At 43.3% G+C, this 13842-nt stretch overlaps 1 protein-coding gene across 1 annotated transcript in view; it reads right to left on the bottom strand.

The window, feature by feature from the left end:
- The window catches only part of LOC143131240 (trafficking kinesin-binding protein 1-like), a 40051-nt gene extending 28833 nt beyond the window's left edge, over nt 1-11218 (bottom strand). Inside the window, exons 1-2 of the mRNA XM_076290733.1 lie at nt 11081-11218; nt 1758-2146 (exon numbers count right to left, since the gene is read on the bottom strand). Of these exons, the coding sequence (XP_076146848.1) occupies nt 1758-1827 (70 nt within the window). The 5' untranslated portion in view covers nt 1828-2146; nt 11081-11218. The remainder of the gene's footprint in view (nt 1-1757; nt 2147-11080) is intronic.
- Nucleotides 11219-13842: the final 2624 nt, after the last annotated feature.

Below are 13842 nucleotides of genomic sequence, written 5' to 3'. Positions count from 1 at the left end.
TGTGTGTGTGTGTGTGTGTGTGTGTGTGTGTGTGTGTGTGTGTGTGTGTGTGTACCTAGAAATCTGTAAAAGGATAGCCTAGTGATGCAAAACATTATCAATGTACAGTATATATCACTGTACTTCATTTCCTCATGAGACACTTCATTGCCTCCTGAGGCACAGTGATTTGGTGAAAGGTTGCTTGATATTTGAGCTCACAGCCAAATCATGTTATACCTCTCCCTTGAGAAATGCATTATTTGGATTGAATAGTGGGCATAGCTTAGGCTTGGTATGGCTGGGTCACTTTGCTTTCCATCTACAGAACCAGGACTGTGACGCACGCACGCACGCACGCATGCACGCACGCACGCACGCACGCACGCACACACAAATAGAAGACCATGAGGTGCAATTCACTGAATTTGGACAAAAAAAGTGTATTGAGTTATAATCACAAGAGTGTGCTATAATACCCTCATGCAAGACAGAGAACACAAGAACAAAAATTACACTATATATAACAAGTTATGCCCTATTAAGTAATGGCCTACAATCCTCAGCCATTGCTGAAGGCTTTATATGATAAAATTAGCCCACCTTCTCTACTGGGAAAGGAAGAAGTCTCATGATCATTACATACTGTAAGATCTTTAACAAAGTAGCTGAACAGACAACCTAGGGGCCTGTACAGTCTAGGAACTCATTACCTCAACCTTGTCACTGATTCATCATCATAGCAGGAGGTGCAGGAGATACATCAACAACATGAGGATTTCTGTATCGCTACAGGGGGTACAGCTGCGGGGGGCATTTCACTGAGAGTGAATGTGAATAAATACTGCATATTGAAACTGTTAGGTGCTGATAGCTTTGCAGCACAGTCCGATTCAGTTGGGTTTGACCGGTGAGGTTGTTTGGGTCGACTCCACACAGACCTGATGAGATTGCTATTGATTGTCCTCCTAAAAGCACATTTGTGCTCAGACAGACCTGTCCACTGGCTCTTGTCTTGTTTAGGAACAACACAGCCAAGCACTGGCTAACAGTGTTTCATAACAACAACAACAACAGCAGCAGCAGCAACAACAACGACGACGACACAGCAGACACTGTGATTTGTATGTTCTAGCCACGGAACAATTCTCACATTGTTGATGAGAAAACATCTGAAAACAAACCAACACCATTCTGTCAGGAATAAGTATATCTAAAGCTACAACTGCGATTTATTGCTATAAATGTAATTATACAAGTTAGGCCAGGGGGGTATTCCAAGTACGTGGTTTAGTGACAAACCTAGGTAAGTTAACTCCGAGTAAGTGGTAAACCTCCTAAAACAAGAGCCCTATGGAATTAGGGGAATGGAGCCAAACCCAGGTTTGTCACTAAACCATGTTCTTGGAATACCCCCCTGGTCAAACTATTTATTAATATTTGATTAGACCAGAGACATTCCAATAGTGGGGATATCCCAGGACATCCCCACTCAGATTCTAGCAATCACTCAGCATTTTTAATTGAACTGTCTCTTTTTTAAACCACTTAAACAGGAATCTGAATGGAAATATTTCAATGTTTACCAGATCAAATCTGTCAAAAACAATTCAGAGAAATTCTCCAAGGGATATATCAATAGCAACACCACAAGGTGATTCCTGTGATTACATGAGTCTGACTACGTGAGAAATGTCTCTTCACAATGCTTCCTAATGGGCCTCTCTCGCCCCACACAAATCCCTTCTCTCAGAACATGCTAACACTGTGTGACTCACCTGTCAGTGTGGATACATCCTTGGTCTGATGTCCAGCTTTGGTCTCGGCGCTGACCCCCAGGGCCTGCATCTGGGGTCGGGGCGTCCGGTTAGTGGGGGCCCCGCGTCCCCCCGCCTGCTCCCCATGGATGGGTCGGGGCCCTCGGGTCTCCAGGGAGGGACGAGATGGGCGTGCTGGCGGGGGCGACTGAGGACGGGACGTCCCCCCCGAGGGCTGCTGGGACAGGGCGGCTGGGAGCCGGCGATTCAGGGTTCTGGGTGGGGGGCGATGGGGGTGGACGAGGCTGGACGGAGGCCGCCCGACGGACCAGGAAGAGCTGGCGGTGCTCTATGAATGGAGACGCTCGCGCTGGTCAACATGGGTCTGGGAAGCTGCTCTCATCCGACTCCTGATAACAGAGTGATAGAGAGCGGGAGAGCGGGAGAGAGAGAGAGAGAGAGAGAGAGAGAGAGAGAGAGAGAGAGAGAGAGAGAGAGAGAGAGAGAGAGAGAGAGAGAGAGAGAGAGAGAGAGAGAGAGAGAGAGGATGTATTTGAGACTACTTTGCCTTTTCACATTTCAGTTAATCTCAAAAAAGACTTAGTGGTAGCTATGCTCTGTTCTGCACGTATTTTTGAGGCAAACCTGGTGCAGGAGGGGGATCAGTTACCGCAACACAGCCAGATTGCTCCAGAGGGATTACGTGTACAAAATGCCATTTCATGTCACTGTTCATATGTCAATCTGCACACTGCAGCAAATCCAGAAATTATGTAAACCAACACGGATTAACCCCTGAACATAACCTTGTTATCTCCTAGAAGGGACTCAACTCAGAAAAGTACGCAAATCATCAAATCACAAATACCTTCTTTATTTCCTCACTTATTCAATCAGCATGTGGTTCTTTACATAAATCAACCACTTGACAAGTGTTTGCACGACAACAATAACTTTACTCATTCAGTGCTTTTACTCAGTTAGCCTAGCGCTCGCTAACTCTCATTCAATTCAGCCTTGTTTTTGTCGTGGCCTTCTAGAGGGAGGACAACAACAGTGTTTGGCTTGTTCTTGTTCTTCTCGTATCACTTTCACCGGGAACCCAGCCCAGCCAATGATAACTCATCGATCTGTAACCAGATAGCCACTGATGTAGTTCCTTCGGGTGAACAGGCTAAGCAGCACAACCTATCCTAGTGTTATCAGTGTTGTGCCTATTTTTAGGTCAATAATAATATAGCCCATTATAAAATAGCAGCCACTGACATTCAGTTCTTTTATTAAGATAAGACACTCCAGATATTTCCTCATTATATCCAGCCCCATGGTTTCATTGTGACATTTGTTTATATCAACCAAGGTGCGATTCTGATGACAAGAGAGTCACATTCAATGAAGTTTTGCGCCTTTAAGCCATGACAACTTTCCCATGAAGGTAGTCATTTATTTCAAACGCTATCGAGTTTGCTACAGTCAAAAGGTTTCCACAGCTTCAGGGGAAAAGTGTAACTTTAATACCCTCTACTTGACCTTCAAGGCAACCAAAACAGAACTCTGAACTTTCTCTGGTGTTCTATCTGTGGGAGGAGGGTAGTGTGTGTGCGTGTGTGTGCGTGTGTGTGTGTGTGTGGTGGGGGGGGCCTTTTCTATTCACCAAACACTCAGGGAGAGAGAAAGAGAGGAGGGGAGGGGCAGACATTGGGGCAGGCAGGGGAGGGATGAACAGAACAGAGAAGAAGTAGAAAAAAGAGAAAAAAGGGATTACAATGGGGGAGGGGTGGAGGGATGGAGGGAGGGAGGGAGGGAGGGAGGGAGGACACTATCTGCTCTTCCTTCATTTCAGGGCAAACATGCTGAATAACATATTCTAATTTGAAAACCTAGACGAAATGGAGAGGGACGAGGAGAACACAGTCCTCGGAGGAACTCCATTCTGAATAGCCGGACCCACGGGCAGCCTCTGTACTCTGAACCCTCTGTCTCCCGGGAGACGGGCCGACTGCGGCTGGCGTGGGTCATGTGACGCAGTCTGTCAGGAACCTTTATGAATATGGGGCTTAGCCTGGCAGGGCAACTATACTTGTGCCAACAGGTTAACTCTCTCTCTGTGTGTGTGTGTGTGTGTGTGTGTGTGTGTGTGTGTGTGTGTGTGTGCACCACTGTACAGGCCAAGAGCTAATGGGCTTACAATTAAAAACTGTATCTGTTTCCAGTAATTCTCCTTTGTGTGTTAACTGGTGACTAAGACACACATTATTTCATTTGATAACATTTTATTAACTCAGCTTCTTTAGTGACAATAAATTACCATATGCAAGATAATAATGGCAAGAGAGAGAATTGTAGTGACACATACAGTACAATGTGTATGTCCGCACAGAAGATTACTTTACTTTTCAGGTCATTTGAATGTGAAAACATCTAATCACAATGTGATGTAAAACTCATGAGAACAAAGGAGCTGCATCATCATATTGTCTCTCTCTCTCTCTTTCTCTCTCTCTCTCTCTCTCAAAGAATCAACCTGGCCTCTCGAATTGCTGTGAAACAGGCAGTAACTGACCTCATACACCTCCAGAGTTGGGTACATGAAAAGCTCCCTTGTTTATGCTTTGGTAAGTGGATAATTAGATGAGGAGAAATCAAGGTCACCTCCATATCGGTGAATTAAACTCTACGGAGGAAAGGAGCCGCACGAGAGTACCGGAGCCACAATACTGGAATCACATAAACAGTGAGTGACAGACCGACTTGGTGTCAACACTCATGGTCTGCTGGGGTTGAAGGGCTTTGCGTGACACACAATGCTCAAAAGCTGACCAATGAGCAAAAAGGAAAGTCTGGAACTCAAAAACTCCTGGCCTCAAGCTAACCTACATGGGCATAATTACATTGGTTTGGATATATTGCATACATTTGAAAAGTTTCCACAAATGTTATTGAACTGTTTTATGTCACAGTTCCCATACACTGAAAACATCGGTATTACCAGTATGCACAATAACATATTGTATGAAGCAAATAATAGCATAAAGATATATTATTATAAAGATATCATTTAGTATCATATAGTTTCATGAATTGTAAAAGTCAGCTGTTCAAGTTCTGGTTACATTATCTACTGCTTAAACTGCTGGCAGTAAAATCCTCAGAACTGAATGTCATTCATTCATTCATTCATTCATTCAATATGGCATAGTATCACACTAAGTATGATTTTCCTAGGCTATATGTTTATACATCTTTCCCAAAACAAAAGAAAAGAAAAACATTTGTAACCCAGAATGTGTTTGTTGTCACTAAAATGATACAAGAAATAGTCATCAGCCAATCACACAGAGGGTTCACAGATGGGTCAAGCAACAATGTAAAAACCTACAATACCACTCATATACAACATAACAAAGTTCATGAGAGATGATGTCCCCAAGTGCATAACTGCTACAGCTCACGCTTGCACATAGCACACCAGATACGTTAACCTGCCCTGTGTCAGAAGATGACCTTAGTTGGTTTGAACTGAGATAAGCCCTATCAATTTAGTGTCCAAGGACGAGCTCAACTACACAAGCAGCAAGTGCCCGTCGTTGCCTACGAGTGTTTCTGCACAGCGTCTCCACCCCTGGCACAGGTCTCCCGGTGCGCGTGACAGGTTGTCAGACAGAGCAAACACACATTCCAGCGGCCTGCTCGTGGGCAGCGTGGAAGTACTTTTCCATGAGTAGGCGATGGTAGAGGTTTTTTTCGGGCCCATTTTACCTCATTAACGTGGATAATTTACAGTATAGCTCAGTGGCTTTTATTTCAGCAGTTAATTCAGAATCAGTTAATGGGCCTGTCGCTGTCCTCCACTAATACACTCCCAAGTAGTCCCACATCTCCATTTCAATAAATTTGAAACAAACTCCCAATAATTAGCTTTAGATGCAACAGAGCACTATTTCAGAGTGTGTGTGTGTGTTAATTCTCCACACTGATAGTTAGTTTAATTGATAGTTCATTTATCAGAGAGCATATAGTATTCATCTTTATGTATTTAATTTGGCTGAAGCCTTCATCCAAAGTGACTTACATTTGTCAATTAATTGAGAGGCCAGATTCCCTGGAGCAACCTGGGGTTAAGTGGTCTTGCTCAAGGTCACAACGGTAGCAGCTGGGGATCGAACTGCTACTACATAGTAGGCTTCCACACGTAGCTTCAGTTCCAACCCTGACCCAACATCAATAACTCGTAATGTAATCAGCACAGAGGCTGTGATAAGGCTGATACAGACATCATTACACTCACATGCACTTGTGCACATCAAACTGAGCGCGGTGCCTTTGACTTTGTTGTATGTCTAACTATTACAAGAACTTTGCAGAGTCAGCAAAAAAAAAATTAAGCAAAAATAGTGTATGTTGAGATGCAGTTCAAACACTGACACAGCAATTTCAGTACAGGTAGTTCTGATCAGCCCACGTGTGTACAGGAAGTCACAATGAACTGAACACCATGGTCAGGGCCATGATGTCATCTATTGTCTCGTGTCTCCACCCATTCCTGGCCAGAGTAGATATTGCCATGGTGAGGCCTTCATTGCAGCATCCAGCTGGTTAACTATTAAGCCACAGTTGCCTTTCCTGTAAGGAAAGATTTTCTATCAAGACCTGGTGATTACGGCCATTAAAACCTTAACCGTCACAATAGTTATTGATCACAACTCATCAGTCCTCCCCAAACAGTGCCTGCTGCAGAGGACGCCATTGGATAAGAAAGATAGTATAACGTATAGTGTAGCACACTTATCCTTGACAGGAAATCCCTCAGTAGGTCAATTTCACTGCTGCTACAATAGTTTGCTCAGTTTTCCACACATGTGACCAGCCCTGGCAAAGGCGTATGCAAATATCATAAATCTGTGGTGATAACGTTAATGCTCACGGGCAGTGCAGTCCAAAGTTGGATCAGGAAAGTCTGACACTGACTGTGAGAGTTTTCTGGATGCAAAATTGAGATGCAGGAGAGGGTAGAATAATATCTACGTGAGTAGACAGTGAGAGACCTGGATGATATCTAGCAGATGTAATGTAACTATGTGTGTGTGTGTAAGTGTGTGTGTGTGTTTTGTAAATCCAAACCTTTTCTTGGAGAGACTCTAAATACTTTTACAACACAAAATGTGACCATGACAACGAGATGGGCTACATCTCTACAACAGGAAGGTTTATGCCTACAGCAGCAGCCTCTGAACTTCCTATAAACTCTGCTGCAAAGACAGAGGGTGGGAGAGTGGGACATAGATGGATGGAAGTGTGATTGTGTGAGTATGTGTGTGTGTGTGTGTGTGTGTGTGTGTGTATGAGAGAAAGCGAGACAGAAGTGTTTCTAGTACAGCTTCTTGATTCATTGAGCAGACATGCGAGTTCTCGGTAGAACATAGTGGCATCTTCTCAGGCACATGATTGAATAAGGCTGTCTACTGAAATAGGTGCCAAAGCATGTGACATTGTTTCAAAAGGGCACCTCTTATGTTTAAGCCCGTTTGGGCTTTGGAAGTTACTCTAGACACACACATTCAGAGACACACACACAGACACACAGACACACACACACACACAGACACACTTGCTTGTCCAGACTGCAGACTACCAGAAATTTGCCTATTTAGCAACTGGTCCCCAAAACACATGCAAACGCACACACTAAGCTCACACAGTCACGCACACACTTAGTCTAAACTCAAGCTGTCAGTACAAACAGAAAACACACAGAAATAAATACAAGGGCACACACACACACATACGAACAAACAAACAAATAAATAAACAAAAAGCTACATACTCACAGACAACAACATGGACAGCATGCCCAGCCTCATCCCTTCACCATTAATGTTTGATTAAGTCTCGTGGCTACTCTCCAGTGCTTAGCGACAGCGAGTGCAGTCCAGTACTGTCCACTACTGCTTTGAGGCACCGGCAGCTGTGCGGATCATATACAGTAAAACGAGAGCAGAGCAGCCTGCAGGCACTTACTGCAAGGAGAACAGGATTCCTGCACCGGACGGAGCAGAACTGCCCTCTGCGAGCCGATAGGAAACCCAGGTCACTTTCAATTCAAGTCCTTCAGCTGATTCCGCACCAGTCTTCACTTGTCCACAGCTGGACACACTTCAACTCTCCTCTCTCGTTTCTCTCTCTCTCTCTCTTCCTCTATCTTTCTCTTTTCTATCTTTCGTTCTCTTTCATTCACTCACCTAATCAGTCAGTCAGTCAATCACTCACTCACTGCGTCCCCTCTATGCCTAGTGACGGAGGGGGGAGTGGTGTTCAGCGCTGGGTGGGAGGAGTTAGGGGAAGGAGGAGGAGAGAGTGGTGAGAGTGGAGGAAGAGACAGAGAGAGAGAGAGAGAGATGAGGGGGAGAGAGAGAGGGTGAGAGGGAAAGAGAGAGGGGGTATATAGGATCAAAAATAGAGGGCGCAGGAAGGAGAGACAGACCAAGAGAGGGAAACAGGGAGAGAAATTGACACATGCAGTGTGATGTCAAGGGAGATTGAGTGAGTGATAGAGAGACAGAGTAGCAGAAGAGGAGAGCCTGTGAGTCAGCAGTCTTGTGCCTGTCCAGTGCTGTTGCTGGGGGGCAGAGAGAGAGAGAGAGAGAGAAAGAGAGAAAGAGAGAGAGAGAGAGAGAGAATGAGAGAGAGAGATCTGTGTCCCGGCTGTCTGTCCTAGGCCCCTCTCAGCTTAATCACATCCAGTCACGTCGCGTCATCACCGTCACTCCTGAGCACTGAGCAGCCCACTCAATCAAATCACCTCTCTGTCACACCGCTAATCACACAGCTCCTAATGAAATAGCCCTTCCATTAGGCTTATAACTGGATGCGTTTGGTCACTCTGAAGGTGTTGATCAAATGTATCTTGTATCTAATGCATGTTGATTTTGGAGACAAGATCTAGCTACTTGCCTCTTTAGCATCTGTGCTTGAACATTGTTAAATCAACATAAATCCCAGGGCATTTTTGCAGGTTCCCTAGAACAAGATACCACTTACAATTTACAAAAGCTTTCATGTATTCAGTCTCATATAATGCTCTTCTTTGTTTGGATTTTCCAGAGTTAAATAAATGAAATGTGGAAAAAAACGGACATAAGTTACAGTATATCTAAATAATACCCTAATATTAAATAAAGCAGCCTGAGCGTTCCACGCAGATATTATCTTTTAAAACGCATGCTTAGCTTGCTGTCTATCTGTGTGTAAGTGTGTGTGTGTGTGTGTGTGTGTGTGAGCGTGTGCACGCAAGTTGTGTACAGATGAGTGTTTCTGTGCCGCTCAGCATCAAATGTAAGATAAGCTGGCTTTTGATGGCCTTTATTTGGACACTAACAGCACTGTGCTCCACTTAAAGTTCTGCCAAGTAGGACCAAGGCAAAGAGTACAAACTACAAACGCAATTTCACTGACCGTATTATTTTACCAGTTCACATCACGTGTGTTGATATAAAGCTATTACCTCAGTGTGTATTAAGGACAAAACAATTCCGTTTGAAAGTCTCATCTTCAGGAGCAAACAGAACTCTAGTCTAAAGACTGTGGATGTTGCGAAGCAAACTCAACAAGTTTGAGACGGGAAGAGATCAGAAGAGATTATGACCAAAACAAGAGGTGTGTTTACATAAACACATTGGAAGGTGTTCCTCAGAGGTCCTTGCAGGTTTTTGTTTTTGTGTGCCTACTGTCTAGAGAAATTCATATGCCCTGATTATTAATTAACGATGGGATATTTCGTGCATGGCTCCAATTACCTGTCCAACAGGGAAGATGCCGTTAGAAGCATGCTGTATTCTGGCGCAACTCTACCCATGTGCCTGTGTGGGATAGTATTTAGAACTGTAGGACAGTTATATCAACCTGGGGGACTGAAAAAATGCATTGTGTACTGTAGGCCTGTTGGGGGGTGTGTGCGTGTGTGTGGAGGGGGTGGGGGGTGGGGGCTTGGTTGTTAAGGCTCCAGTAGGTGGTAGCCAAAACTGGATGCTGGAACCTTCAAAGACTTTCCTGTATTGTTGGCCTGTTGTTGCATTGTAAATGAAACAGTATTATTTTTGCATTGTTCCATGATTGCACTGATGCATATCATAGGCTACAGGAAATAGTAGGAACTGGGGGGAGGGGGGGGGGGGGCATGAGACATGGCACTACTGAGAAAGGACAGAGCTCCCTCAAGTGTCGAAATATGGAACTACTCCCTTTCAAAAGAATTGTCCTCAGCATCAGAAAGTGTTGTTGTTTTCGTGATGCCACCACAGATTTTGAGTTAAGGGCCCGTGGTAATTTACCGGATTAATGTCTGATCAGGTTGTTGTCACAAACCTTGTGTCTATGTGCGTGCTACACACTCTGGGCTGCTTTTTGTATAGGTTACTGTTCTGAATAGAATTAACCCTCACTAGGGATCTGAGCTAGAAGGTGAGAACTGACAATACACATTTAAACACATTTAAACATGTGCCATGGCTACAATCTGTGGTTGTGCATAATATTTTTTTTTTATTATTATCATTTTGCTCTATCTGGATCGGTCAGAAAACTTGATGACTTTGACCATTGTCACATCATTCTTGCCAAAAGTAAAGTGGCATGTTTATTTGTGTTCATTATTAACAGACCTGAGACAGGCAAAAAAGCAAGTCGGATAAGTGGCCCTGGTCTGATTTAGGCCTAGACTAAGAAATTAGAAAAGAAAAGGATAAGAAACAGCGCTTGGGGGATATGGATAAGTCGATTTGCACTGCCACCAGTGCACTGCACGTATTTGGGAAAATAGGACGAGTTAATATTTCGAGATGGTTTTCAGTAGGGTATAGGCTAGCCTGTGGTTCAGTAGCCTGCTCGCCTATTTGGGAAAGCTTTTCTGCATCCAAAAGATTCCATGCTTCTCTTACTGATTTAATAGCACGCATTGACAGAGCAAAGATAACTGTTCCAATATAGTCAGAAACATATGATTTAGCCAAGGCTATGTGAAACAGTTCATTAAAAGTAATTGACCCGAGGCACCGGCAAGAAAGCAAGACAAGGCTTCCGTCCGTCCGTCCGATGTCACAATTCGACCTTATTTGGGAGTAGGGTCTACGGAAGAGCCACAAAGTCTGGCGATCAGTGAACTACACCGTTATCTTTTCAATTGTCAAAACATGAAAAGAAAAGTCACAAATAGGCTATTATTCTGTCAAGCACAACAGACGTAAAATGTAGGTATCGTAAAGTCAAACGAATGGTGTTCTTTTTGGATTGAAAAATCCCGGACAATGTCCCACCCTCTCTCCGGCACAATAATGTAGAAAAAAACTTACTTCAATGTTGCGCTGTTTACGTCAGTGTTGCATTAGGCGTTTTCAGATGTGTTTGAGTAAAGAACGCTTTTCTTCATAACTTCCACTATGTTTGTGATAAAATTGCACTTCACGCTGTTTCGAAAGAACTTTCTTTAAGACCGCAAGCTGTCAGAGAAAGGGGTGGGTGTCCGTTCATTTGGCCAGTGAAGCGGTGTATTATGGATCTCGTAGTTTCAGGGTCATTGTGCGCAGTTCAGACTCTGCAGTGTTTTTACAAGCTTGCTTTCAACTCAGCAACTGACAAAAGTCCGACCTAGACACAACCAAGAAATTGTTCTTGTAATGTCGGACAACCAGTAGGCTATGTAAAATTGGCATAATTATCAATATAAATCTATGCGTTTTGTAATTAAATCTATCCAGATTATATAAAAATGTTTTTAAAAAAAAATGATGCCATGGCAGTTTGCAAGATAGATAGGTTACTCCAGAAATTGCATGCAGTGAAATTGCATACCTAAAACTCTGACCATACGTCCTCCTATATCACATGGCAAGTATTTTAGTCAAAGAATTCAAAGCCTTCCCTCTGAATAGTTAGTAATCCTTTGAATCACGCAGTCTATATGTCTCTGGCCTTTTTCAGGATATGGATAGCACTTGACATGGAAAGAATGTTAAATATGCACTGTTTAATAATGCAAGTAAATTGAACAATATCCTGCCGTGTTTTGCATCAGGATTCATGAAAGGATTCATGCAGTAATGTCGCATCCAAACATACCTCTACAATAAAACTGATATATGTTTACTGTGTGTGTGTGTGTTTGTGTGAGTGTGTGTGCATGTGTAAATGCCTTACTTATGTACAATCTGCATTCTAATAAAGTAGCATGACTCATGGCCCATGCTGTTGTGATACTACTCTCTCTCTCTCTCCATGAGAGGGTGACACTTTCCTCACTGCGGTCCTTGTCACTGACGTGCCAGATAAAAAAGTCCTGCTCGGTCTATATGTAGAGTGTCAGCCTGCTGAGGATGCTGAAATGGGCTTGGCTGCAGTAAATGCTCGGCTATTTTAGCGCCTATATACAGCTGGTCTCTCTCTCTCTCTCTCTCTCTCTCTCTCTCTCTCTCTCTCTCACACACTCCCCCCACCACACACACACACACACACACACACACACACACACACACACACACTCAAACACACACACACACACTCAAACACACACACACAGAGCACACACACACAGAGCACAGCTCATTCTGCCTGAGAATGTTGCTCTCTGACCCCCATGCCTGCCGGCCTGCCTGCTGTGGACAGGCACACACAGAGCACAGATGACTACAGTCTGGGATTGGCTGTCCCTCTTCCCTGTGTTCAAGTGTAGCAGCAGGGTGCCCTTGAAAAGGACATATCAGGGAGGGGAATTCAGAGAGACATGGCATATAGAAGTATTTGGGACAATAAGTAGCCTACTTCATGATGCCTATCTGTTCATGTCTGCACTAATGTCCTGCACGTATAACTGAGATTATGTAATATATTCTTTTTTTTTTTACAATCTCCACTTTGATAAATCATTACCCACTTCTGGTAACATTTGAATTGTAATAGAAATTTCATAAATCTGTATGCCTGCTGTTAAGATAGGATTACTGTTTACTGTACACAATAACACAATATTCAGACCCCGTGTTGGTATGCCCAAATAGCCTACCTATAATTTCCCTCAGGATCTATCTAGATAAACTCTGTATTTCTCAGTTGGCAATATCCAGAGCTATTGACTCCCTCCATCAAACACAGCATATGATGCAAATTAAAGCACCAAACAAGTAGCTAAGCCTATAGGTGGGGATATGATATTTTCACCGACTGGAGGTTTCATTCGGCTAAATAATTAAGTATGTAATGTTATCCTGCCCATAAATAATGAATTTGTACACACAGCTTTTACTGAATGTTTGCCTCCATTAGATTGTGCTGACAATGAACATTTGTAAAGTACAAGATCAAAGAAAATCTATATTATTATATAACATACGTGCTATGAAATAGGCATTTGTGTTCGGAGTTTTCAAAACAACAACTGACATTTGAGATGAGTCATCATTGTCTGCCAGGTGTTGTAAGTCTGTTATGAGTCATTGACCCATCTTACACAGGGTTGCTATTGGCGACAAACTATTGGCTTCTGGTCGCTGCTAGGATGAGAACACTGAACACTCAGAACAACAGAACTTCTGTGGCAGGGAGGACTTTATTGTCCCCCCTTGGTAAATAACCGGTGTAAGACTGACCCATTTCAACAAGTCATACAATATGCAGGAGACTGACTTAACTTCGCTTGCTTTCGATTCTCACATCCAAAAGGGCTACATGGTGTAAATGTTTGCTTTAATAAAAGAAAATTTAAAAGCAGGAAAAAGTGGTTTCATTTTTTTAACCCTCTAATACTGTGTGAACTACAATTTATCGTAGCCTATCATATCTCTCATTGGTTTTGGGAGGACTGGTTGCATGACGCATCAAGGTGTGGTTGTCTGAGTGTAGGCCTACATGCCCTACAGGTAGGCTATACCATATATGGAACGTAAACATCAAGCTGAATATTCTGAAAAAATTAAAATTAAGTCACTAGGCTATATTATTGTTTCACGTAGCTTTCACATTAAAACATTTTTTTACTCTTAAATCGTTAGTAGTCATGTCGCATATTATTTTTTAAGACCCGACGCCAGTGCTACTGCGTGCGCCAGTAGCGTTCCCAACA

The sequence above is a fragment of the Alosa pseudoharengus genome, unplaced genomic scaffold, assembly GCF_046254945.1.
Source record: "Alosa pseudoharengus isolate Yale_2024_CS ecotype anadromous, Long Island Sound unplaced genomic scaffold, YU_APseudo_1.1 YU_APseudo_1.1_scf_1, whole genome shotgun sequence".
Lineage (NCBI taxonomy): Eukaryota > Metazoa > Chordata > Actinopteri > Clupeiformes > Clupeidae > Alosa > Alosa pseudoharengus.
Note: the sequence above shows the minus strand (reverse complement) of the source record. Positions and strands in the feature narration are given on the sequence as shown.